Raw genomic sequence first — 27,393 nt, 5'->3', positions numbered from 1 at the left:
TGTATGGTTTTCTTTTTTCCTTCATATGTCTAATATTTCAAATTAGAAGGGCAACTAGGAATTTTTTATTTTGTGTTCTAGTTTTCAGCATTACTTCTTTTGGGGTAAATTAGATAACATATTTTCTTTCTTATACTAATCAGGCTTTGTATGAATAAAGGCAAAGTTGAGTGCTTCATAGAAATCCATTAAAGTCTACACAAATCTTAAAGGTAACAAAGCTAGTGTGGGAAAATGAAGCTCATCAAAGCAGCTATTGAACTTGTCAATATATTCAAGCATATTATAAATGAGGATTTGCTGACTAAATAACCCTACCCTTTATTATTGCTGAAATTCACAGGACTGTGCAGGGAACCTCAGGTTCTGTCCTTCAAGGATAGGCACTTCACTGGTTAAAATATATATTGTGCTTCTGTGACTGACTTTTTTACTTAGAATAATGTCCTTCAAGTTCTTCCATTTTGTTGCATATGGGTAGATTTCCTTCTTTTTAGGAGCCAAATAAGATTCCATTGTATGTACATACCATACTTTCTTTATCCAGTCATTCATCAATAGATGACATATAGGCCAACATTGTGCCTATCATAGAAATACATGATGTTTTAATTCCTTTTTTGTCTCTTAGTATATAGTGTGTATCATGGGGATGAGTTCCAGATACGAAACTCCTTGGTTCAAATTCTACTTCAATTGTTTCCAAATTGGCCAAAGTATCTAACCTTTTTACTCTTCAGATTTGGCATTTGTAAAGTGAAAAAAAAAAAAAAAAAAAAAAGTTAACACTTGGATTACTGCGAGGATAAATTAGATAATGCATACCTTATCTTTGCATGGTAATTGCAAAAACTATGCCACCTCCCACTCACAGAAGGTGGCAGCTCAGTTAGATATTGCTGGAATTGTTTTGTGTATATAACACAGGAGAAGGATAATCTATTTGACTGCATAATTACTTACTGAGATGAGGTAGGTGTCCTATAATTTCAGTACCCTAAAGTATATACTTGCTCAGAAAGTAACATTAAAAGCTAATAATCCACTTAAAATACTGCATTGTCACCTACAATTGCTTCCCACAGGTATTCAGTTACGTTGATGGTTTGGAGGAAAGGTAAAAGGTAGAAGTTACTGCCACGCACATCTTGCTCCCTTGCTTTATCCCCCTTATTTTCTTCGTGGGATTTCTATTCCCTTCTTTGAAAAATAGGTTTATACAGGGTTGAAATTTCTTATATAAAGCCATGGAGGTGAAACAGCATTGTTTCTCATTACAAAAGAAATGGCCCTGGCCCTGCTTCTAGCATCTGTGTGATACTAGGAAACATACTCTATCTCCCACGGCTACTGTTTCCTGAGTTAGAAGTTATATCAGCCAGAACTGTTTTCAGTTCCAAGTGCTAGAAAGCCAGACTAATGTAAACAAGGGAGGAATTTATTGCTACATGAAATTTTATAGTCCTAGCTAACTCTGCTTTCCATCGCTGCTTGATTAGGAACTCAAAGATGTTACAGAACCCAGTTAGTATCTCTCAACTATGTTCTTTCCTTGTTTGATGTATGGGCATAACAAACCTACCTTTCTATTGGTAAGATGGTTGTCTCTGCCATATAGCATCATTCAAACTTGAATTGTGTAGAGAAGAGCACCCAATTTGATGTGGGAAATTCCAGCAAATCCCACCAGCACATCATGGGCTCTGATATGAAGCCAACCACTATGACATAGGCCATTTGGCTTAACTCACAGACCAACCCCTGAGCTGGGGGTTTAATCCATGCTGTTCAAATCTTATGAACTTTTAGTGGACTAGAGACAGCTCCCCAGAGGGGAGCTGTTAGTGGGGGGAAATCGGAGTTCACAAAAAACATAACACTTTAGGACTTTAGGTCCCTTTGCAACTTGCAAACTTCTTCAAGAATATGCTAAACTAAAAACAAAATTTTAATAAGGTGTCCTAAAAGGATTATATCATCAGCACTGAAATAATCCAAAGGACTAAAAATAGAATCTTGTATACATAGGTGATAGAAAAATAATGTAGTTCTAAATTATATTTTTCTATTGGTCCTTGATTTTTTTAATTTTTAAGTTGATTATTAATCTATTTGGTCATTATTATTTGAATTATAGAACAAGACCTTTAAAATATTATGCAAAATTCAAATTTTTGTCAGAATAAAGAACTTCAAATTTTACAAAGTCATTTTCCCTTATTTTATACTAAAATGTCACTTCCATTTTTTTTTCATCTTAAACAATGGGTCTTTACATTTTTCATATATTAGTTTGAAAGCATATTTGGATAAATTCAGAAGTCCTGTATGGAAATATGAACAAATAACTTGGGTGCCTGGGTGGCTCAGTCAGTTAGGCATCCAACTTTGGCTCAGGTCATGATCTCTCAGTTCGTTGAGTTTAAGCCCCGCATCGGGCTCTGTGCTGACAACTCAGAGCCTGCTTCAGATTCTGTCTCTCTCTCTCTCCACCCCTCCGTTGCTTGCCTTCCGTCTCTATTTCTCTCAAAAAAATAAATAAACATTAAAACATTTAAATCAAAAAACACAAGTAACCAACTTATTTTAAAGAATACAAGGTCAAGGAAAATAAAACAAGGAGGGAAATTGTTTTTCTGCATTTGATTATGATTTAATAATAATCCATTAAAGTAGTATTCAGCCATTTGACATATTCTATATTACTTCCTGGTCTGGAGCTTCATAATGTATGTTTATTATGTATGCCCAAATTATTACTGTTTAATAGGATCAGATTTATTTGGCATGTTTTTTAATGTTTATTTTAAACATTAAAGAGAAGCAGAGAGAGGCAGAGGACCCAAAGGAGGCTCCGTACTGTCAGCATAGAACTCAATGCAGGGCTTGAACTCACAAACCTTGAGATCATGACCTGAGACAAAGTTGGACCCTTACCTGACTGAGCCACCCAGGCTGGCATAATTTTTTTAAAACATAAATTTTCATGGAGAGGTGATGCAATGTTAAAACCAATTAATACATCAAAGACTGTAAGTTTACTTACTGCAAGCAAGCAGTAACTCATTGGGCAATAACTCACTGCCAGCCCTTTTCACAGATTCCCTTACTTGAAAGAACTATTTTTAAATCCCAGAAAATTATTTCTTATAAAATATATATTTTTTTTCTATAATATAGAAGGAGTTGAAGCCAGAGATTTAATATGAAATACTTATATTTACTTACTCTAAAGCATTTCCCCCCTATAATTTAGTAAACATTTCCCATTACTGTTTGAGTCTCAATGGGTAGTTAATACTCATATTTTTAAAATATTAAATAGACTTATATGTTTGAGTTTAAAACTCTATCAGAGAAAGATGTAGTAAGATACAGAATTGTATGTGATAGGTCCATGAAGCATTATATCATTTTTTCAAAACTACCCAAAAGAATATGCTTTCATTCAAGCGTATCGAACCCTACAAGATATGCTGAAAGTACAGTTCAGCTACCAAAAATATACTGAATGCCTAACAGGTTATAATTGCCAAGATAGGCCCTGAAAGACTGCAGACAAGATGTAGATCAAGATTATCTTCAGGAAGTCATGGTATCTACCAAATAAAGAATAAGAAAAGGGCTACAATAGGATGAGTCGCTGGGCATGATTGCACAATTTGTGCATTGCACACAAGTGCCTGTCTGCGGGAGCAAATAAACTGCTCTAATAGAGCCCATGCTCCACTTGCCAAGCCATATATGTTGTTGTAGAGCTGTGCCCTGTAGAAAAAGAGGCACCTGTTACTACTGACAAAAGGCACTGACTGATCATTAAGTCATTCATTCTCAGAGCTGTGTCCACATGGCCTTTCCTTTAATTAGCATAGAGGCACCTAGGTAAGTTAGAATTTAAGCTCCAGGAGGACAAAACTCTTTTACTGAACAGCATATCACGATCACTAGGCATATGATATGTTGTTGGCTAGAATAGTGGCTGCTCTGGGGATATTAGCAATTTGAGGAATTTTTAACATTTTTCTCTTAGATTTCTATTTCTTGTATTATTGTCTTCAACTTTATACCATGATTTCCCTAAAAACTTTGAATGATGGGTTGAGACAGTCCATAGTGAACAATGAGGAATATCCATTGTAAGTATGGAAATCAGCTCTAAAATATTGAAAAATATTTTAAAATATTGAAAATCTGCAGAGCCAAATACAGTTAACTCTTGGGGGCTTTCATTACTAATGACAAAGCATTAAGGGGATGCAAGAAAGATACTAAATTGGGGGCATTATATTTAAAGTAGACTTTAACAGTAGTGATTGAAAGAAGCCAAAATTACCTTATAACTCGCGGTCATGACTAATCTTCCTCAGTGTGACAGACATTGAAAAAACTTTGACACATTTTTCCGGGTCTCTCTTTTTTTTCCTAACATTAACTTGTAAGTGAAAAGTAAAGCCCCATATGGATCAAAGTTTAGTATTTCTTTTTTTTTTTTTTTTAAGAGTAGCTATTGATTAGATATATGACAAAATAATCATCTAAAATGTGTCCCTGTGGTCATTATGCAGATTTTGTTTGAAAATAGTTGTTAAATGAATGAACTGGTTAATTTATAAGTAATCGTTACCCTGTTTTCTAGGAGCACATGATTCGGGAGGATGCCAAGGGTCTGACACCAAGACAGTGTGCTGTGATGGAGGTGGTCCTGGCTACTATCAAGGTAAGGTTACAGGACTCCTGAATCCCGCATCCAGAGTCCTCTGTTTACCCTCAGAGAAAGTTTTCCCACATGCCTATCTATAGTGCTGTGCCATCCATAGATACAGAAGATAGTTGTATGGGTATATTTCCATACGCATTGTGTCAGATTGAGTACATACTGTCTCCACAGTATCCACCTTACTCTGTCCTTATACTTGCTTCCTTTGAAAATGTGTGTGAAACTTTTGCTGTAACATGTGTTTGCAAAGAAAGACATATACCCCCCCACCAAAGTTCAATTAAATAGACGCTTCAGGAGGTTTGGGGTTAACAGAATTTCTTTTTATGTTTTCTATGCTTGTTGAAATGGCTTTTAAGAGATCAATCTTCTCCTCTCTCTTAGTGCAATAATTTAATTTTCTGCAGAAAACCCAAAGGCATTGTGTTGTGTGCATCAATTTTTCATAGCCAAAGGTTGACCAAAAGTTACTGTGGTATGGGCTAAATATGGACAGACCTCAAAATGTAACTTAGAAGCTCTTTGTCTCCACATAATTCCTTTTCTGTTTATGTACATATATTTCATATTTATATACATGCATTTTATATTTATATGTGAAAGCTTATCGAAGAGTGAAAATTTATTGTCTAAATTTAAACCCTGTCCATTGTCGCCATGCTTCACCGGGGGAAAGCATCTATTATCGTGCAGCATGTGTGACCAGTGTAGCAAAAACTGTTAGCTACAATGAACTCTTTTCAGAGCACAGAATAGTCTCACAGGATAGAAACAGACATTACTATGGAATTCATTAAAAGAGACTTGTGCAACAAGTGGGCACCTTAACAAAACTGTTAACTCACAGCTTTTATTTTGCAGTTTCAGCATTTAATAAGATGCCATCTTTTCCTGCTTCAATGTCAAAAACTGCAAAATAAAAGTTGTGAGGTGAGAATTTTGTGACACCTGGTGGAAACTGGAGGGTATGAATTTAGGCAGTGAGAGTACAGCAATGGAGTTTCTAAAGCTGCAGCTAGAGAGTTACCCGGAAGTATGGAAATTTTGCACAGTCATTTTGAGGGGAAAAAATGGAAAACATGAAAAAAACAGAGAAAATAGCAAAAACAGCTGTTTTTAAAAAATTATTTTCAGAGCACCTGGGTGGGTTAATCGGTTGAGTGTCCAACCTGGGCTCAGGTCATGATCTCGCGGTTCCTCAGCTCAAGCCCCACATTGGGCTCAATGTTGTCAGTGCAAAGCCAGCTTCAGATCCTCTGTCTCTCTCAAAAATAAACAAAAAACATTTTAAATAAATAAATAATATTTTCAACAAATGAATAAGAAATGACTGACCTTTGGAGTTAGAGCAGAACTAATAGCCATTAGTTCCTACAAATTAGGAAATGCTAGTAGAAAATAATAAGAACTTTGAAGTGAACCATGAACACGGGGAAAAAAGTAAGATTTTTAGAAACTGAATACAGCCCTTCATGGGTTTTATTAAGTCACTGTAGGACTTTGAGAGAGAAGGGAAAATATGTGCTATGAAAAGAGAATAGCATTCAGACCTGGCTCTTATCCCTAACACCAATATTTCTACCTGCAGGCTTAGTTATGCCCAAAGTCTGGGACATTCCTGATCTCTAGCCAAGTTCCCTTGTTCTACATCTTGACAGTTCAACTACCCCATCTTCCTGTCATGTCATCTGGGATGATCTTTTAATTCAGTCTCAGACACTTCCACCAGCTGGTGTCCAAGATCCAGTAGTAAATGGGTACATGTCATTATCTTGTTTCTCTAGGACTCAGGTCTGACCCTGATCCTCCTGAACCTCAGAGCCTGAGGTCAGGCCTCTATGCTACACCTACTGGGCCTATTATGAGACTCTTTTGGTCTGTAGTCTGCCTATCTGCCAACACATGTACCTGGGCATTCATTTCTATGGCCCTGTAGTCAGTTTGCCAAAGCTGGGACTCCCGTTATCTTGTCTGATTCTGAGATTTTACCCAACTGATTATCCAACCAAACACTAATTCTGTTGTTGACTACAAAGGAATTCAGGAAAAAGAGGAATACTACTTAAAAGAATTGCAGCTCTAATAGCTAGCGATTCAAGGTCGGCTTGAAGCCCAGCAGAGGGACCCCTGTAATACTAGCAGAGACCTCATGAGAAAGATGTTCTTCTGCAGAAGCACCAGATGCTACCCAGGCTAACTCACAAAGGCTCCCAAAGACATGATCCTTCTTTAACTCAGTTTATGCACATAAGCTGGAAATAAAAAATGAAGAAGGAAAATGCTATGGAGTTTATAGACTATAGACTGAAATAGTGGTTTACATTCTTTCAAATATCTTCCATTTATGTACATCTTCTCGCCTGATCTTTAAAAACATCTGGCTGTTAGGTATGTCAAGAGTTATCATTCACATCTTATAGATTAAACAATGGAGGCTGAGCAGTTTTAAGTTACCATCAAAGGCCAGAAAGCTGCTAGTAATTGGCAGAGCTGAGAAAGGACTCCTACCTCTAATGTCATTGTCCTTGCTTCTGTGTCACATTATTTCCCTAACTGTTAACAGAGTATTGGTAAAATGCCACAGGCCAAAATGGATAATATTTCTTTAGAGAAATTAGTTATTTCTAGATAAAATACCAGATTTCAATTATTTATATTATTTTCTAAAGATGATTTAAAATCTTTCAACCTCTAAAAATATTAACTCTCTTAAATAGTAAAACTTTGGGGTGCCTGGATGGCTCAACCGGTTAAGAGTCTGACTTCGTCTCAGGTCATGATCTTGCAGTTTGTGAGTTTGAGCCCCATGTCAGGCTCTGTGCTGACAGCTCAAAGCCTGCCTCTGATTCTGTGCCTCCCTCACTTGTGCTCTGTCTCTCTCTCTCAAAAAAATAAATAATAAATTTTAAATACTAAAATTTTAACTGGACTATTTTGTCATACCAGTCACAGGTTTCAGTTATGAGTCAAAAGGAGAGAATGTGGCATAAGTTCCAAAAATCCCTTATGTCAGGAAGACTTAGGACTGCTATGAACTTCCCTGAAATGTGGATTTCTTTCAAAAAAAAAAAAAAAAACAGACCTTTTTCTCAACAATAGGTACTCTTGACCTGAGCATGAATCCCAAGAACTTAAGGAAATTCCTGTCTTGAACAAACCTCAGGTTATTTTCTGATAAATTTGAAAATCAAAAACCCAGAAAATAAGCTGGCTGGTTTTAGTTTTGTCCAACCTTCCAGATTTCCCTGGAACAACTTGTTCTTTGTACCCAAACATGACACTCTACAATGTATGTTGCATATGTTTGACATCATGTAGGGACAATACAGAGACTTCCCTAAAAATAATAACCATGTGAATTAGGGCCCTCTAGAAATGTTAATTTTTTTGGATATAAAGGAGAGAATTTGTACTAAATGTGAATATCTATTCAAATATAGCTTTGGAATTTACTTATTACATATTTAATCCGAGATAACACCATTTCTGAACATTTGGATTTCAGACAAATAGCAAGACATATGATATTATGCCTCTGAGGCTGTTACCCTGACTGAGGTCCTACACTATCCTGCTATCCATTATTCATGAGGCAGTTTTGGTGGCTGCTTCTCTGTATCCTTTTTATCATAAGTTTAGTTTTTGCATTATTTAAAATTCAGCTGCTCATGAGAAGTACAAAATCACTTATCTAGTTTGGACTACTGGAATTCAAAAATCATTACTTGAGAGCTTACTTGTATGTAGGAAATATGGTAAGCAAGGAGGAGGCTAAACCAAGGAGAGATCTTGCTCTAGACTTAAGAACACCAGCCTCTACAATTGATCAAATAAGAGGTGTGGACAAAGTGCTGGGGACTGCAGACAGGGTAATATATTCTCTGTGACTCACTAGGGGAAAGAGAGGGAAGCTTTGGGGTTGAGAGGCTGAAATGGGGCAAAGCAAGGGGGAAAGTCATTGCAGGCCTAGAGAAAAGCTTGAATGGAATGCGAGAAGGGGTGAATCAGTCTGAGAACTTCAAATAGTCCAGTGTAGAGGAACAGATCATGACTGGTTGAGTACTGTAGGGAAAAAAAGAGGAACACTGGATGGGAGCCAAAATGCTGACGCTTACATCGAGGTAAATGGGAAAGAGTAGCATATTCTGATCTGATGTATACACGAGGACTCCAGTTGTGGTAGAAAATAATTTCTAAAATATCAAATAATTCCTTAAAAAAGAAATAAATCTTAGTTGTTAAAGGCAGATTATATCTGAGTTTGCAAAATGAATTGTCTGCATGGATTTTCCAAAAATATGTGATGATGGGTAAGTGCTATCAAAATAGTGTATGAAACCAGGAAGAAAATTCTTCCTGCAAACTTGTAAAGAAACATTAGCATGTTCCCATCAGTCAGTAAAAATAGATCATAAAAAATCTTCAAATTATATGACAAATTTAATGAATTAGAGGAATTGAGAATTTTTACTGGGCTTATAAAAGGAATGGCTTGTTAAGGGTACAGACAGTATTTATCCTGATTTAATTTCAGCAGTACTATTTTTTTTCTCAGAAATAACAACCAGGTCTTCAGTGCTTTATGTTTTGTAGTTTTATGAAGAATATTATAAACAGAACAAAATCTATCTGGTTTTTCTTTAATATAAGAAAATGATATTTACACATAGCTCTTTCAATCTCCATTCAGATGGAATAATAGTTTTCCTCCCCACCCACCCTTAAATTACTAAATCCCATTACTGTATTAAGGTGGAAGCCTTTGCAAATATCAGAATATGGATGTAAATACAAATTTAAATAAAATATTTGGAACCACCTGAGGAATTATATCACTGGCTATGATCAGAGTATCAGGACAGTAAGTAATTAAGAGAGAAAAAACTGCAGTGTGTAAATCACTGTCCACTCCAATGGGAAAAATAATAGGGCTGAAGAAATTATTGTCAGCAAATTAAATGAGTTATCACATGGAAAACAATTAAAATATCTCCTGCCATATAGAAAGTTCCTTATAAATGTGACTATCAAATCACCTGAAAACTGGTTTATTTTGGATGAGCCTCTTTCTGCTGTTTTACTCAAGATCTCACATATTCTACTACAATTGTTTTTTTTTTCCTCCTTCCTTAATAGGCCCTTCATTCTCTCTCAATGAAACTAAGTATTAAATCTGACTCTCTGCTCCAAGCAATGGTCCAAGTCCTTATGGCTTTACCCTCTGGCCTTATGGTTTTCTATGTTCAGCATCTTTTCTCTATAAGGGCACAAACCCCATAAGATTCTTGAGTGTTCCCTGAGACTCCCCTCTGGGAAGCAGTGCTGCTTTTTGTTGTTGTTGTCATTTTCTTTTCAAGGAGTTTCTTTTCAAGTACATTAAAAATTAAATAATGATACATGTTAACTGATAAGAAAACAGCAATTGCACTACTAGGTATTTATCCAAGGGATACAGGTGTGCTGTTTCGAAGGGACACATGCACCGCAATGTTTATAGCAGCACTATCAACAATAGCCAAAGTATGGAAAGAGCCCAAATGTCCAGTGATGGATGAGTGGATAAAGAAGATGTGGATATATACAATGGAGTATTACTCGGCAATCAAAAAGAATGAAATCTTGCCATTTGTAACTATGCGGGTGGAACTAGAGGGTACTATGCTAAGTGAAATTAGAGAAAGACAAATATATGACTTCACTAATATGAGGACTTTAAGACACAGAACAGATGACACAAGGGAAAGGAAGCAAAATAATATAAAAACAGGGAGGGGGACAAAACAGAAGAGACTCTTAAATATGGAGAACAAACAGAGGGTTGCTGGAGGGGTTGTGGGAGGGGGATGGGCTAAATGGGTAAGGGACATTAAGGAATGTACTCCTGAAATCATTGTTGCACTATATGGTAACTAACTTGGATGCAAATTAAAATATGAAAGAAAGAAAGAAAGAAAGAAAGAAAGAAAGAAAGAAAGAAAGAAAGAAAAAAGAAAAAACAGTGTAAGATATGTAACAGATGATACAGATGCCAATTGAGGGGCCCAGATTAAAAAGTGGTAAGGATTGAGAAGAGGGAGCAACAAGTGTGAGCTCAGGGGATCAGGAAAAGCTGGAGGAGGATCTTGAAGGACAGATGGGAGTCCACGGGCTGGATTGGAAAGACAGTAGTTTTTCCTGAAGGAAGATTCATGACTTGCACATAATCAGAGGAAAGGGACTTCATCATGGAAAGGCACAAGACCAGAGGACTGGCTGTCAGTGACTGAACTATGCTATGGGACTGGTCTAGATATAACTGGAGGTTTGGATAGTAAAGCCATGTAAAATGAGGATTCAGGAAATGTTTGCGTTGAAAGAACAGAGATGCTTCTGCACCTTCAGTGTATTCTATAAAGGAGCCATTGATGATTTCATAAATATATGGCATTCTAGATATGGCATTTTAGCAATGGAAATCTTACAGAAATGTGCAAAATGCATGGAATAGTTCAAGATTTAGTCAGAGAGATCATTTACAGTTATTTAATGCATAAAATGATGATGGCTATCGATAGGGTACTAGCCTTAGGAGTAGAAGTGAAAGATGGATATGATTGACACTTGAAGGGGAGACTCACTGGAACTTGGCAACAGTTGACTCAGCCCAGAGGATGAGAAAGCATGGTTCCACTGGGGAAAAAAAAAAAATCAGGCAGGAGAGCTGTTTTTCTACTGCCACAATGAAGTTAGATATGGTAGCAGGAGCATAGAAATAAATATCTAGTAAATGCAGGTATGAGGGGCTGGTGCTTAGGAAACAAAGCAAGGCTCAAGTTTCAGGAGTTATTCTGCTAATTAAGCATGTCTTCTTCTAAGTAAAAAGAACTCCACAGTTCACAAATCTCTTCCAGATTGAAAAATTCATTTCATCCCTACAATACCACAGTCAGGCAGGGTGCATGTTTCTGCTCCCATTCAACAAAGGAAAAAATGATACTCTGAGATTACATAATCTATGCATGGAGTACACTGCAAAGAGGAAAAATGATGAATTTACATTTTCTCACACATTTTAAAGTAAAAAGCAGAGAGTCAAAGAGGTGGAAAAGATCCTAAAATCTCAGAATAGAAACAGAATCCAACATCTCCTTCCCTACTCATATAGATGTCATCTACAATGTTGTTGGCTCATAGTCAAATGGCCACCACTTAATGGCCAGTGATGGGACCTCACTCACAGGTAGCAGCTTCAATTTTTAAGATAAACTTATTATTAAAAAGTTATCAAGCCAATAACTGTTTAGTACTTTTAGCTCTACATTGGTCCTTCTGTCCTTATTTCTACTTCCTTTTCCATTTGATAGCCTCTCATACACTGAAGGAAACTGTCATGTCTCCCCGATTTATCAACAGCCATTTATTTTTTTTTAATTTTTTTTAACGTTTATTTATTTTTGAGACAGAGAGAGACAGAGCATGAACGGGGGAGAATCAGATAGAGGGAGACACAGAATCCAAAACAGGCTCCAGGCTCTGAGCTGTCAGCACAGAGCCTGACCCGGGGCTTGAACTCATGGACCGCGAGATCATGACCTGAGCTGAAGTCGGACGCTTAACCGACTGAGCCACCCAGGCGCCCCTCAACAGCCATTTATTAAATGACATGCCTTCTAGACCTTACAAAATTCTGGCAGTCTACCACCTTTGGATGCCCTCCACTTTTTCATATTTCTTATAAATGATGAGGCCTAGGGATAAATTTATAATGACCCCAATATTTCAAATATGTTCTAATAAGCAGAGAATGCTGTTGCTCTATCACAGCCTTTGTCTTGATCGGTCTATCTATATTAATGCATGATCAGAATTCATTATCTTTGATAGCTGCCCCATCACTTATTAAATCATGTTAAACCTGAAAGAAAATAAAGCTTTATGGCTTTTAAAATTTTACTGGTATTGTCTACAGCCATACCACCCTGAACACACCCAATCTCGTCTGAAATTTTACTGGTATTAAAGCCAGATCACCCCCATTCCATACTTTGCAGTAAACTTTTTATTATAAATATAGGTCTTTTCCTTTTTTATTTTTTTTCAGCCCATCCTGTAAATGTTGAACCACGATTCCAGGCTGCCAAGACCTTTCTGAAACCACTTCCTGTCATTTGAAGCAATAACATCAAGCCTGGCTGAACTGTACATTTTAAAAGCATGCTTTCTGCTTTTGTCCAAGTCCATGGTGAAAATATCAGCCAGGACAGGGCCAAGGGTAGAGAGAATGACATCCAGCTGACATCCTTATCCTTCACAACTGTGAATAGCCATCTGTCCTCAACTCTCTAATTAAAAATCCCTTTCTTGAAGGAGGAGAAAATAACCTGTCCCAACTTACTTTTGCCAATTATTTTCTGCGAATTCATATTATTCTAAGTAAACGTCTGAATAGATTAAGCTGGAGGTTCTTCGTTTATACCACTGGTTGCAGAGGAACAACATGAAGCTGAGTCCCCATTTTTTCTTTGTTTAGAACCAATGGAGAAAAATCCACTTTTTACATGCATAAGGGAAACATCTAGCAGGCTTTAAAACCCCATATACACAAATTCTTCTCTAGCATATAATCCCACCCCCCACCCCCCAAAAAATGCTTACTATAATGAAGGGAGGTCAACTAAGCTGCACTGAGCTGTGGATAGTGGAGTTTGTTTAATAACTAAGACATTCACTCCGACACATCAGCCTCATTTTTATATCCTTCAAACCCAAGCCTCAGCAAAACCCAAACTCTACTTTTCCTGCTTCTTCCAGAAGCTCTCACAGAGTCAAACTGAATGTGAAATCTCCAGATGCCAAGGTGTATGCAATAATTGCAGCTCCCTTTCTTATTATCTGTGCCAGTGAGATAAACAGACCCATGTTCTCAGGAGCAGTCACCCAGGTTCTGAACATTCTGTGAAAGGCTTCTATAAAGTAGTATTTTCATTGAGTTTGCATTTGCATAACCATAAAAATCATTTCCTCTGCCCTTTGAGTTAGGAGCCTGTGGCATGTGTTATTTATCTGTACTCACTGAATAGAAGCAACTTGTTTTTTCTCCTAAAATTGCTACCTTCTGTCCAGGGTTTGTCTTGCAACATCTCTTATTATACCATGCACTCAAAAGACAAAAGCATCATTTCTGCCCTTACACACCTTGTACTGTTTCCTTACAATCCTGCTAGAGCCTTTAAAAGAATGACTCATAACACCCTATGTCTACAAAGGAGGAAGTCAAGTCAGTTCAGTATCATAACCAAAAACTCTAGGGGACCCTTAGGCAGGAACAAACTCATTCCTTGTTTATGTTTTCGTTTCATGGTTAGTTCCCCATGTCCCAGAGGCCTACAAGATAATGTATTCATGCTAAAAACATGTCTTCCTATACAATTATGAGGGGGCCAAGAAAAAGGACACAGTAGGGGAGCCTGAGTGGCTCAGTCAGTCAAGTGTGCAATCCTTGATATTGACTCAGGTCCATGATCTCATGGTTGGTGAGTTCGAGCCCTGCATGGGCTCTGTGCTGACATTCCAGAGTCTGCTTGGGTTTCTCTCTCTTTCTCCCTCTCTTGCTTCTCCCCAACTTGCATGTGCATACTCTCTCTCTCTCTCAAAAATAAACATTAAAAAAGAAAAAGAACAAATACACAATCTATGCCTTCAGAGCCTAACTCTTCAGACTTCCCTTCTTCTATGAAGCCTTCTAGACCCTTAGAAATATCTTGCATTCTATGAAGTCTAGTCACCTGATTCTCTCCTAGGGTTCCCTAAATCATATCCCATGGCACATATCAGTCCCCATGAGTGTTAATAGATGCCCTGTGTGATAGGTGTCCTAAAGCCAAATAATTTTAAAAGGCAGGTACGTTAATGAAAGATCAAGCAGATTTCTTTACCACAGTGGGTCTCAGAGCCTTTCACACGTTGATGAGCATTGTGAATCTTTAAGGGTGCAATGTCATCTCAAGTTCTCCAGGCCCTCTACTGCCTAGTGGCAACATGTTGCTCGCAGGCAGCACAAGTTTAAGGATGAGAACAGATTAACAGTAGCAACCAGTGTATTTTAAACGATACCAAGGAACTGTATTATGAGAACTATTATTTCATTTCCTCTTAAGTAATACTGGGATTGCCATGGTTTCCCTTGGTTATCTAAAATAAATGGGAGTGTCCTTTTTCTCTCCTCCACTGTAATGAATGATCTAGTTGCTGTTGAATATACAAATGGCAGTGCTAAAAGACTGACAAACACCGAAGATGTCACCTCTATGGAAACCTTTCCTTACTCCTTCCCCAATGGAAATGATTGCTACCTCCACTATCTGTATTTTCAAATTATTTTTCTTACATCTGTAACATTATAGGAGTCATTCATTGACAGTTTGGTTACATTTCCTACTAAACTAATATCCCTTTAAGAACAACTTCTGTACCTCTACTGCTTTCTATCCTTGGCGTTCAGCACAAGGTCTGGTTTATGATACAAGTTTAATAAGTATTTAAGGGATAGAAGCAGAGAGAGCAGGCAGGAAGGCAAACACCACCGATACTGTCAGTGCGAGCCCATAGTTCTGTCCTCACAAACTGTCAGTGTGAAAACTATGGCCACCCTTGTGAATGCTGTCACCACACTGCCTTCTATACACAAAGAAGTTTTTAAAACAGAGGATTGTGGGGGCACCTGGGTGGCTCAGTCAGTTAAGCATCAGACTCTTGGTTTCAGCTCAGGTCATGATCTCAGTTTTGTGAATTTGAGCCCTGTGTCTGGCTCTATGCTGTCAGTGTGGAGCCTGCTTGAGATTCACTCTCTCCCCCTCTCACTGCCCCTCCCCGACTCTCGCTACCTCTTTCTCCCAAAATAAATAAAATTAAAAAAAAAAAATTGGGACATTCACGCACAATAAATAAATAAATAGATAAATAAATAAAACTTGTCAAACATGTTATTTGACTTATCATTAATGGGGGAACCAGTCAGATCTTACAACTAGCTTATAGGAGAATTCCAAGAACCACAGGATGAGCAATAAGGAAGGCTGGAATCAATTTACAAATAGAGGCTAAGAGGGTCTATTCACAGAACAATAATCAGTTGCATCCCACCAGAAATAATTAATTTGCATTTCGATGGACAAGAGTCATTTACATGATTATCCATTTTCTATCATTTACAGAGTTTTAAATAGCTCAAAGACAATGAAAAGCATAGATAACCCGATGGGTACACGAGGTAGAACACCTACTGATCTTTTTGTCCAGTTCAAAGTCTTTCACAATTTTTCCTGATAACTCTCAATAGTCCCAAGAGGTGACAAAACATCATTTCAGATGGTACTCCTTGCTTTTCTTTTTATCATAATCTCCTGGCACTTGTGCTCAGGTTTGGTAACTATGAGGCTTGTCTGAAAAAGTCTGAGAAGCAGAATGTGTTCCCCACATTCCCAGAGAGCTTGCCTATTCTTGGTTCCATTTATCCAACTGCTCTTTACATTGAGGGTGAGTTGTTTCATATGATGGCTCTTTGCTTCATTATATAAATACAACTCCAGAGAGCACCCCTCCACTGCTCTGAGGAAATAGTCAAATCCAAGCTGAACCTTCCCTTCTCAATACATCCATTTAATATTTTCTACCTTAAATATCATATTTCCTGAAATAAGGAACGATCACAATTTTTGATCCATCAAGGCACCTGAAATAATTCTGGACTCATAATCCTCAATAAATACTTTCTGCATGGGAAAGTATTTTAACATTTTTAAAAGTTTTTTTTTAATTTTTATTTTTGAAAGAGCACAGCAGGGGAGGGGCAGAGAGATGGGGGGACAGAGGATCTGAAGCAGGCTCTGCACTGACAGCAGCCAGCCCAATGTGGGGCTTGAACTCACAAACCATGAGATCATGACCAAAGTTGGATGCTCAACCAACTGACCACCCAGATGCCCCATTTTAACATTTTTATAGGAAGATTAAGGGTTAGGATGATTTTAAGTATTGTATCTCATCATCTCTTAAAAGGAAAAGGCTTTTGTCACTTTTCTGTACCTCCTTTACATGAACATAGGTGGCTTTTGGCACAGCTTGGGTTTTTACAACACACCCAGCTAGAATCAGTAAATGCAGTTTTAAGTGGCTATAATTTTTTCTCCCTGGGGAGGGACAGTATCTGCAGTGGAAGCAATCTTTCTTTAAATTCTACTCCCATTGCCTACTTTCTCTGGCTTATGCCCTAAATCTTCTCTTCATCACACTCTTTGAAAGTGCACTCAGCTGCCTACAAATGCCCAGAATACTTTTCTCCATCCCCCTCAAATAAGGGAGAAAACTAAGATAATTATGATTTTCATTTAATTGAATTGTTTTACCTCAGAAATGTGTGAAGATTGGGATAAAGAGATGACACATACCCATTTAGGAGAGAGTATCAGAATCATTTGTTGATCTTTCTCAAAAATATGTCATTCTGTGAGAATCATAGATCAAAGCAAGTCAGGTTGCAGTGAGTGTATAGTTTAGCACTGTCCGTACAGGGAGAGAGAACTATTTATCTGACCTTAACAGTTCACTGTAAATATGTTATCATCTATAAATGGGTAGGAAAAAAATATCCTTAGTTCTATCACATATTTGTATATATTCTGCCTTCCAAAGTGATTTCTGCACATAATATTTGCAGTATGAAAAATGCTAACATCCCTCAATGACTATATTTATTCTTCAAGAGCATATATCTCTTCTATTATCTTAGCTATAGATTCGTAGTGGTTTGATTTTTTTGGATGTTATATTACATTTATCAAACACAAGGTTCAGGGGACCTTGAAGACCACTCTGCATCCTCAGGTCAGACTGTATTTGCACTATTGTGTGTTTAGAGCAAAGGAAGATAGAGCAGTGGACACCTGGTCTAGAATCACAAACTAGTATCTGGAAAATATGTGACCAGGTACTACCCTCTTTGTGAAATTTTGACAACCTCGGATATTTTTTTTATGTCCTGGAAACCAACTAATAACCAAGTTGACAACTGTCATCTCAACCTGTCATTATATAAGCCTTCTGATCAGTGTATATTCATGATCCCATATGCTTACCTCAAGTTTTGAATGAGAGGAAAAATCTTAAGCTTCAAGGATCTGGGGTCTGTGATATAAAGCAACTGTTCAGAGATATTGAGGGAATCTGAATTACAGGGTTAATCCTTAGCAATGGGAAAGTAGTAGGACTATCCCTTTGTTGATATTTTACATTGATCATACAGTATTATTCCATTTGAGCATCACTATTACAGCCAAAAAAAAAATCCTTCCATGAATACTTTTTTCTAAATCCTTCTGCTTACGTTATATATTTTTTTTCTTTTTAGCAATACTTTCATGCAGGAGGAAATGGCCTGAAAAAGAATTTCTTGGAGAAAAGCCCAGATCTTCAGTCTCTGAGATATGCTCTCAGTCTTTATACCCAGACAACTGATGCCTTGATAAAGAAATTCATAGACACTCAGACCTCACAGAGTAAGTAACAAATTGTATGTGAGAATAAAGTAGGCTGAACATAACTAAAATTCAACATAAAAATTATTATAAATTATAAATAGTATTAATAGTTTTTACTACTATAAATTAAACCAGCAATAAGAATTTAGGATTATGTTTAATAGAAAATTATCAACATGCTTTAGCCTTCATGATTCATAATTTTATATTTCAGTAATACTAGGATGTGCTTAATACTAAAACTGTATGGAGTGGTTGACTGTTGTTGGTGATTCTGACATCATACAATTTAGTAAAACTTAGTTTTGAATACCCATGGCTGTGATAGTCTTTTCAATTCAGTAGATAGATGTAGTGTTTGCTGCTCTCGGTAACTTCCAAATTATGATGGTAACTCCCCATATCTTGACTTTAAATGTAAAATCTCATGTTCTGGGGTTTCAGGAAGGAAAATCTCATTTTACTCTAACTTTATCTGAGAGAAATTTTAACTTTTACTTTAAAATGGACCAAGAGGTAAGAATTTTATTGGAAACTTAGGTCTGTTTCATGTGGCCAACTTCCACCTCCTAAGCAGCCTTTCTTTCAAGTTGCTTTGTGATTTATTGTATTTTAGTAATTATATGCATTTAAGATCAGGCATTTATGAGAGATTATTGAAAATGTCAGTATGAGTCACAAAAAGCCAAATGTGGGCTCAAACTCTAGAACATAACAAATTGTACCACAGAAATAATAAAAATGAATATGAGGACACTGTCTTCATTCATGAGGGATCCTAAGAAAGTGTAGCTTCTTTTTTTGTTCCTGTGATGAAAATGCTCCAGATTTCTATGTGTTTCTTAATGGGTTTTTGAACTTTTTGAACGACATCAAAGGTGGGTGCTTTGCCTGTAGTACCAAGGTAGGTGTTAGGTAGGTCCTTCGCTTGTCTTTAACACGGTGGTTTCTGATAGTGTTCAATTAAATGCTACAAATACTCCTTTTAATGTACTATGCTAACCCAGGTTATATCTTGGGATAATTCGAGAAAGGAAAAAAGAGTTGAGCCCATGAAGGATTGTCAAGAGATAAAGAAATATCCAAAACATTATTCCCTTGAATCCATCATCCCTCAAGATTTTCTGAACCTTATAAATATGAATGTAATTTTAATGCATCATATAGTGTTGCAGTTTTGTTCCCAGAAAATTTGAGTGTATGAAACCTTTGCTTTTGTAGGCACATAGCCCATCTTCCAGCATAGATGTCACAGCACACAAAGTTACCCATGTATATCAATTTTGGTGTGACTATAAACTGGAAAAGAGTTTGGTATTTTTTTTATTTTTTTAATGTTTATTTATTTTTGAGAGAGAGAGACAGAGACAGAGACAGAGTATGAGTGGGAGAGTGGCAGAAGGACATAGAGGGAGACACAGAATCTGAAACAGGCTCCAGGCTCTGAGCAGTCAGCACAGAGCCCGATGCAGGGCTCGAACTCAAGAACAGCAAAATCATGACCTGAGCCAAAGTTGGATGCTTAGTCGACTGAGCCACCTAGGTGCCCCAGGAGTTTGGTATCATTTACTAAGGTTGAAGATTTGCCTTCCCTATGACATAGCAATTCAACTCATAGGCACAAATCTGAAAGATATCTGTATGCATGTGCACCAAAAGAGACACATATAAGAAAATTCACAGGAAAAACAAAACAAAACAAAACAAAACCTGTCCATTAACAGTTGAACAGTAAAATAAATTGTGGCATATTCATGCAGTGAAAACCTATACAGCCATAACACACAACCTGGATGAATAAGGAGAAACAAAATGTTCAATAAAAGCAACCAGATAGGTTCCGGAAGATGGCGGCATAGGAGGACGCGGGGCTCACAGCGCGTCCTGCCGATCACTTAGATTCCACCTACACCTGCCTAAAGAACCCAGAAAACCGCCAGAGGATTAGCAGAAGGGAGTCTCCGGAGTCAAGCGCAGACTAGAGGCCCACGGAAGAGGGTAGGAAGGGCGGCGAGGCGGTGCGCGCTCCACGGACTGGCGGGAGGGAGCCGGGGCGGAGGGGCGGCTCGCCGGCCAAGCAGAGCCCCCGAGTCTGGCTGGCAAAAGCGGAGGGGCCGGACAGACTGTGTTCCGACAGCAAGCGCGACTTAGCGTCTGGGAGGTCATAAGTTAACAGCCCTGCTCGGAAAGCGGGAAGGCTGGAGGACAAAGGGAGGGAGAGCTGCTGAGCCCCCGGACGACAGAGCTCAGCTTGGCGGGGAACAAAGGCGCCAGCGCCATCTCCCCCGCCCATCCCCCAGCCAAAATCCCAAAGGGAACCAGTTCCTGCCAGGGAACTTGCTCGCTCCGCGCAAACACCCAACTCTGTGCTTCTGCGGAGCCAAACCTCCGGCAGCGGATCTGACTCCCTCCCGCTGCCACAGGGCTCCTCCTGAAGTGGATCACCTAAGGAGAAGCGAACTAAGCCTGCCCCTCCACCCCCCCGTGCACCTTGCCTACCCACCCCAGCTAATATGCCAGATCCCCAGCAACACAAGCCTGGCAGTGTGCAAGTAGCCCAGACGGGACACGCCACCCCACAGTGAATCCCGCCCCTAGGAGAGGGGAAGAGAAGGCACACACCAGTCTGACTGTGGCCCCAGCAGTGGGCTGGGGGCAGACATCGGGTCGGACTGCGGCCCCGCCCACTAACTCCAGTTATACACCACAGCACAGGGGAAGTGCACTGCAGGTCCTCACCACGCAAGGGACTCTCCAAAATGACCAAACGGAAGAATTCCCCTCAGAAGAATCTCCAGGAAATAACAACAGCTAATGAACTGATCAAAAAGGATTTAAATAATATAACAGAAAGTGAATTTAGAATAATAGTCATAAAATTAATCGCTGGGCTTGAAAACAGTATACAGGACAGCAGAGAATCTCTTGCCACAAAGATCGAGGGACTAAGGAACAGTCACGAGGAGTTGAAAAACGCTTTAAACGAAATGCAAAACAAAATGGAAACCACGATGGCTCGGCTTGAAGAGGCAGAGGAGAGAATAGGTGAACTAGAAGATAAAGTTATGGAGAAAGAGGAAGCTGAAAGAAAGAGAGATAAAAAAATCCAGGAGTATGAGGGGAAAATTAGAGAACTAAGTGATACACTAAAAAAAAAATAATATACGCATAATTGGTATCCCAGAGGAGGAAGAGAGAGGGAAAGGTGCTGAAGGGGTACTTGAACAAATTATAGCTGAGAACTTCCCTGAACTGGGGAAGGAAAAAGGCATTGAAATCCAAGAGGCACAGAGAACTCCCTTCAGACGTAACTTGAATCGATCTTCTGCACGACATATCATAGTGAAACTGGCAAAATACAAGGATAAAGAGAAAATTCTGAAAGCAGCAAGGGATAAACGTGCCCTCACATATAAAGGGAGACCTATAAGACTCGTGACTGATCTCTCCTTTGAAACTTGGCAGGCCAGAAAGGCTTGGCACGATATCTACAGTGTGCTAAACAGAAAAAATATGCAGCCGAGAATCCTTTATCCAGCAAGTCTGTCATTTAGAATAGAAGGAGAGATAAAGGTCTTCCCAAACAAACAAAAACTGAAGGAATTTGTCACCACGAAACCAGCCCTACAAGAGATCCTAAGGGGGATCCTGTGAGACAAAGTACCAGAGACATCACTACAAGCATAAAACATACAGACATCACAATGACTCTAAACCCATATCTTTCTATAATAACACTGAATGTAAATGGATTAAATGCGCCAACTAAAAGACATAGGGTATCAGAATGGATAAAAAAACAAGACCCATCTATTTGCTGTCTACAAGAGACTCATTTTAGATCTGAGGACACCTTTAGATTGAGAGTGAGGGGATGGAGAACTATTTATCATGCTCCTGGAAGCCAAAAAAAAGCTGGAGTAGCCATACTTATATCAGACAAACTAGACTTTAAATTAAAGGCTGTAACAAGAGATGAAGAAGGGCATTATATAATAATCACAGGGTCTATCCACCAGGAAGAGCTAACTATTATAAATGTCTATGCGCCAAATACCCGAGCCCCCAGATATATAAAACAATTACTCATAAACATAAGCAACCTTATTGATAAGAATGTGGTCATTGCAGGGGACTTTAACACCCCACTTACAGAAATGGATAGATCATCTAGACACACAGTCAATAAAGAAACAAGGGCCCTGAATGATACATTGGATCAGATGGACTTGACAGATATATTTAGAACTCTGCATCCCAAAGCAACAGAATATACTTTCTTCTCGAGTGCACATGGAACATTCTCCAAGATAGATCATATACTGGGTCACAAAACAGCCCTTCATAAGTTTACAAGAATTGAAATTATACCATGCATACTTTCAGACCACAATGCTATGAAGCTTGAAATCAACCACAGGAAAAAGTCTGGAAAACCTCCAAAAGCATGGAGGTTAAAGAACACCCTACTAACGAATGAGTGGGTCAACCAGGCAATTAGAGAAGAAATTAAAATATATATGGAAACAAACGAAAATGAAAATACAACAATCCAAACGCTTTGGGATGCAGCGAAGGCAGTCCTGAGAGGAAAATACATTGCAATCCAGGCCTATCTCAAGAAACAAGAAAAATCCCAAATACAAAATCTAACAGCACACCTAAAGGAAATAGAAGCAGAACAGCAAAGGCAGCCTAAACCCAGCAGAAGAAGAGAAATATTAAAGATCAGAGCAGAAATAAACAATATAGAATCTAAAAAAACTGTAGAGCAGATCAACGAAACCAAGAGTTGGTTTTTTGAAAAAATAAACAAAATTGACAAACCTCTAGCCAGGCTTCTCAAAAAGAAAAGGGAGATGACCCAAATAGATAAAATCATGAATGAAAATGGAATGATTACAACCAATCCCTCAGAGATACAAACAATTATCAGGGAATACTATGAAAAATTATATGCCAGCAAATTGGACAACCTGGAAGAAATGGACAAATTTCTAAACACCCACACTCTTCCAAAACTCAATCAGGAGGAAATAGAAAGCTTGAACAGACCCATAACCAGCGAAGAAATTGAATCGGTTATCAAAAATCTCCCAACAAATAAGAGTCCAGGACCAGATGGCTTCCCAGGGGAGTTCTACCAGACATTTAAAGCAGAGATAATACCTATCCTTCTCAAGCTATTCCAAGAAATAGAAAGGGAAGGAAAACTTCCAGACTCATTCTATGAAGCCAGTATTACTTTGATTCCTAAACCAGACAGAGACCCAGTAAAAAAAGAGAACTACAGGCCAATATCCCTGATGAATATGGATGCAAAAATTCTTAATAAGATACTAGCAAATCGAATTCAACAGCATATAAAAAGAATTATTCACCATGATCAAGTGGGATTCCTTCCTGGGATGCAGGGCTGGTTCAACTTTCGCAAATCGATCAACGTGATACATCACATTAACAAAAAAAAAGAGAAGAACCATATGATCCTGTCAATCGATGCAGAAAAGGCCTTTGACAAAATCCAGCACCCTTTCTTAATAAAAACCCTTGAGAAAGTCGGGATAGAAGGAACATACTTAAAGATCATAAAGGCCATTTATGAAAAGCCCACAGCTAACATCATCCTCAACGGGGAAAAACTGAGAGCTTTTTCCCTGAGATCAGGAACACGACAGGGATGCCCACTGTCACCGCTGTTATTTAATATAGTGCTGGAAGTTCTAGCATCAGCAATCAGACAACAAAAGGAAATCAAAGGCATCAAAATTGGCAAAGATGAAGTCAAGCTGTCGCTTTTTGCAGATGACATGATATTATACATGGAAAATCCGATAGACTCCACCAAAAGTCTGCTAGAACTGATACATGAATTCAGCAAAGTTGCAGGATACAAAATCAATGTGCAGAAATCAGTTGCATTCTTATACACTAACAATGAAGCAACAGAAAGACAAATGAAGAAACTGATCCCATTCACAATTGCACCAAGAAGCATAAAATACCTAGGAATAAATCTAACCAAAGATGTAAAAGATCTGTATGCTGAAAACTATAGAAAGCTTATGCAGGTAATTGAAGAAGATATAAAGAAATGGAAAGACATTCCCTGCTCATGAATTGGAAGAATAAATATTGTCAAAATGTCAATACTACCCAAAGCTATCTACACATTCAATGCAATCCCAATCAAAATTGCACCAGCATTCTTCTCGAAACTAGAACAAGCAATCCTAAAATTCATATGGAACCACAAAAGGCCCCGAATAGCCAAAGTAATTTTGAAGAAGAAGACCAAAGCAGGAGGCATCACAATCCCAGACTTTAGCCTCTACTACAAAGCTGTCATCATCAAGACAGCATGGTATTGGCATAAAAACAGACACATAGACCAATGGAATAGAATAGAAACCCCAGAACTAGACCCACAAACGTATGGCCAACTCATCTTTGACAAAGCAGGAAAGAACATCCAATGGAAAAAAGACAGTCTCTTTAACAAATGGTGCTGGGAGAACTGGACAGCAACATGCAGAAGGTTGAAACTAGACCACTTTCTCACACCATTCACAAAAATAAACTCAAAATGGATAAAGGACCTGAATGTGAGACAGGAAACCATCAAAACCTTAGAGGAGAAAGCAGGAAAAGACCTCTCTGACCTCAGCCGTAGCAATCTCTTACTCGGCACATCCCCAAAGGCAAGGGAATTAAAAGCAAAAGTGAATTACTGGGACCTTATGAAGATAAAAAGCTTCTGCACAGCAAAGGAAACAACCAACAAAACTAAAAGGCAACCAACGGAATGGGAAAAGATATTTGCAAATGACACATCGGACAAAGGGCTAGTATCCAAAATCTATAAAGAGCTCATCAAACTCCACACCCGAAAAACAAATAACCCAGTGAAGAAATGGGCAGAAAACATGAATAGACACTTCTCTAAAGAAGACATCCGGATGGCCAACAGGCACATGAAAAGATGTTCAACGTCGCTCCTTATCAGGGAAATACAAATCAAAACCACACTCAGATACCACCTCACGCCAGTCAGAGTGGCCAAAATGAAGAAATCAGGAGACTATAGATGCTGGAGAGGATGTGGAGAAACAGGAACCCTCTTGCACTGTTGGTGGGAATGCAAATTGGTGCAGCCGCTCTGGAAAGCAGTGTGGAGGTTCCTCAGAAAATTAAAAATAGACCTACCCTATGACCCAGCAATAGCACTGCTAGGAATTTATCCAAGGGATACAGGAGTACTGATGCATAGGGGCACCTGTACCCCAATGTTTATAGCGGCACTCTCAACAATAGCCAAATTATGGAAAGAGCCTAAATGTCCATCAACTGATGAATGGATAAAGAAATTGTGGTTTATATACACAATGGAATACTACGTGGCAAAGAGAAAAAATGAAATATGGCCTTTTGTAGCAACATGGATGGAACTGGAGAGTGTGATGCTAAGTGAAATAAGCCATACAGAGAAAGACAGATACCATATGGTTTCACTCTTATGTGGATCCTGAGAAACATAACAGAAACCCATGGGGGAGGGGAAGGAAAGAAAAAAAAAAAAAAAAAAAAAGAGGTTAGAGTTGGAGAGAGCCAAAGCATAAGAGACTGTTGAAAACTGAGAGCAAACTGAGGGTTGATGGGGGGTGGGAGGGAGGGCAGGGTGGGTGATGGGTATTGAGGAGGGCACCTTTTGGGATGAGCACTGGGTGTTGTATGGAAACCAATTTGACAGTAAATTTCATATATTAAAAAATAAAAAAAAATAAAAAAAAAGAAAAGAAATGAACAAGAAAAACACACAAAAAAAACAAAAAAACAAAAAAACAAAAAAACAAAAACAAAACAAAAAAAAAAGCAACCAGATAACTAAGGAATATATATTGCATGAGTAAATTTATAAAAATTCCAAAAACTTTAGTGTTCAGGAATACACAGTATAATGACAACACATAGCAAGGAAAGGACTTATGTGAAGTCAAGAGAGCAGCTCTCTCTGGGGAGTAGGGACTAAGGACTTCTGAGGGGCTGGCAGTTTGCTCTTCCTTGACCTGGTGGTGGTTAGCCAGCTTTTCTCTCTGATATCTGACTGACAGCATACTTCGTTTTGCCTGTGCTTCAAAATTATTTACAGAAATAGGAAAGTCAAAAAAAAATGTCAAAACCAAAATTGTTTCTTTTTTTTTCTTATTTATTTTGAAAGAGAGAGAAAACAAGCATGAGCAGGGGCAGAGAGAGAGAGAGAGAGAGAGAGAGAATCCCAAGTAGTCTCTGCCCTGTCAGCACAGAGCTAGATGTGGGGTTCAAACTCACAAACCATGAGATCACAACCTGAGCGAAAATCCAGAACTGGACATTTAACCGAATGAGCAACCCAGACACCCCTAAAATTATTTATTTTAATTCAATTTTTTCATAAATAGATTATAAGTGTAGAAAAACATACTGTATCTTTCTTGCTCATGTATTTTTCCTTCTGGTTTTTTTTTTTTTTTCTTTGCTCCTTTCTCTCCCATTTTCGCCTTGATTTCTTTGTTTTGGAATAAATTTAGATATCATCTTTCTCCCAGCAGTAAAAAAGAGAAAAAATAAAAACCTGCTAGGGATTGAGTCCCATTAGGAATTTGGGAACCACAGAGTTCAAGTGAGAATAATCTATTTGGAAAAATCTTATTTTTTCTTTCTGTTCCAAATATGGAAATAAACCAGTCCAAGACGGATATAGAAGTATTAAGTCCTCAAGTAAAACTGATAGTTCCTTTTATAAGAATAACATATTTATTATTCTAGCTATGAACTGCAGTAATAAAACACCATCTTATTCTGCATTCACTTTATAAATATTTACTGAGTATCACCTCTGAATGAAGTTTCCTACATTGAGTCATATATTCAAAACTGAACATGAGGTTACATACACCGTTGCTTTAATAAGGCAGTTCCTCAGCAGGAAATAAGGTAACAAATAAGGTAATTTTGTTCCCCTAAGGGCATTTGGCAATATCCTGAGAGTTTTGATTGCACATCTGGGAGTGGTGGTCATGTTACTGGTATCTAGTGAGTGGAGACATGGAACGTTGCTAAATACCTTATGGTGCACATATTTCTCTGTCTCCAAATCGCAGTAATGCCAAGATTGGGACACCC

General features: G+C 38.2%; 1 protein-coding gene across 1 annotated transcript in view; it reads left to right on the top strand.

The window, feature by feature from the left end:
- UNC13C (unc-13 homolog C) overlaps positions 1–27,393 on the top strand; it is a 371,311-nt gene that overhangs the window by 290,324 nt on the left and 53,594 nt on the right. The window contains exons 24-25 of the mRNA XM_042941974.1: positions 4,637–4,717; positions 18,102–18,249. Of these exons, the coding sequence (XP_042797908.1) occupies positions 4,637–4,717; positions 18,102–18,249 (229 nt within the window). The remainder of the gene's footprint in view (positions 1–4,636; positions 4,718–18,101; positions 18,250–27,393) is intronic.

Source organism: Panthera leo, chromosome B3 (genome assembly GCF_018350215.1).
Source record: "Panthera leo isolate Ple1 chromosome B3, P.leo_Ple1_pat1.1, whole genome shotgun sequence".
NCBI classification, from domain to species: domain Eukaryota; kingdom Metazoa; phylum Chordata; class Mammalia; order Carnivora; family Felidae; genus Panthera; species Panthera leo.
This window is presented reverse-complemented; position numbering and strand designations above follow the sequence as displayed.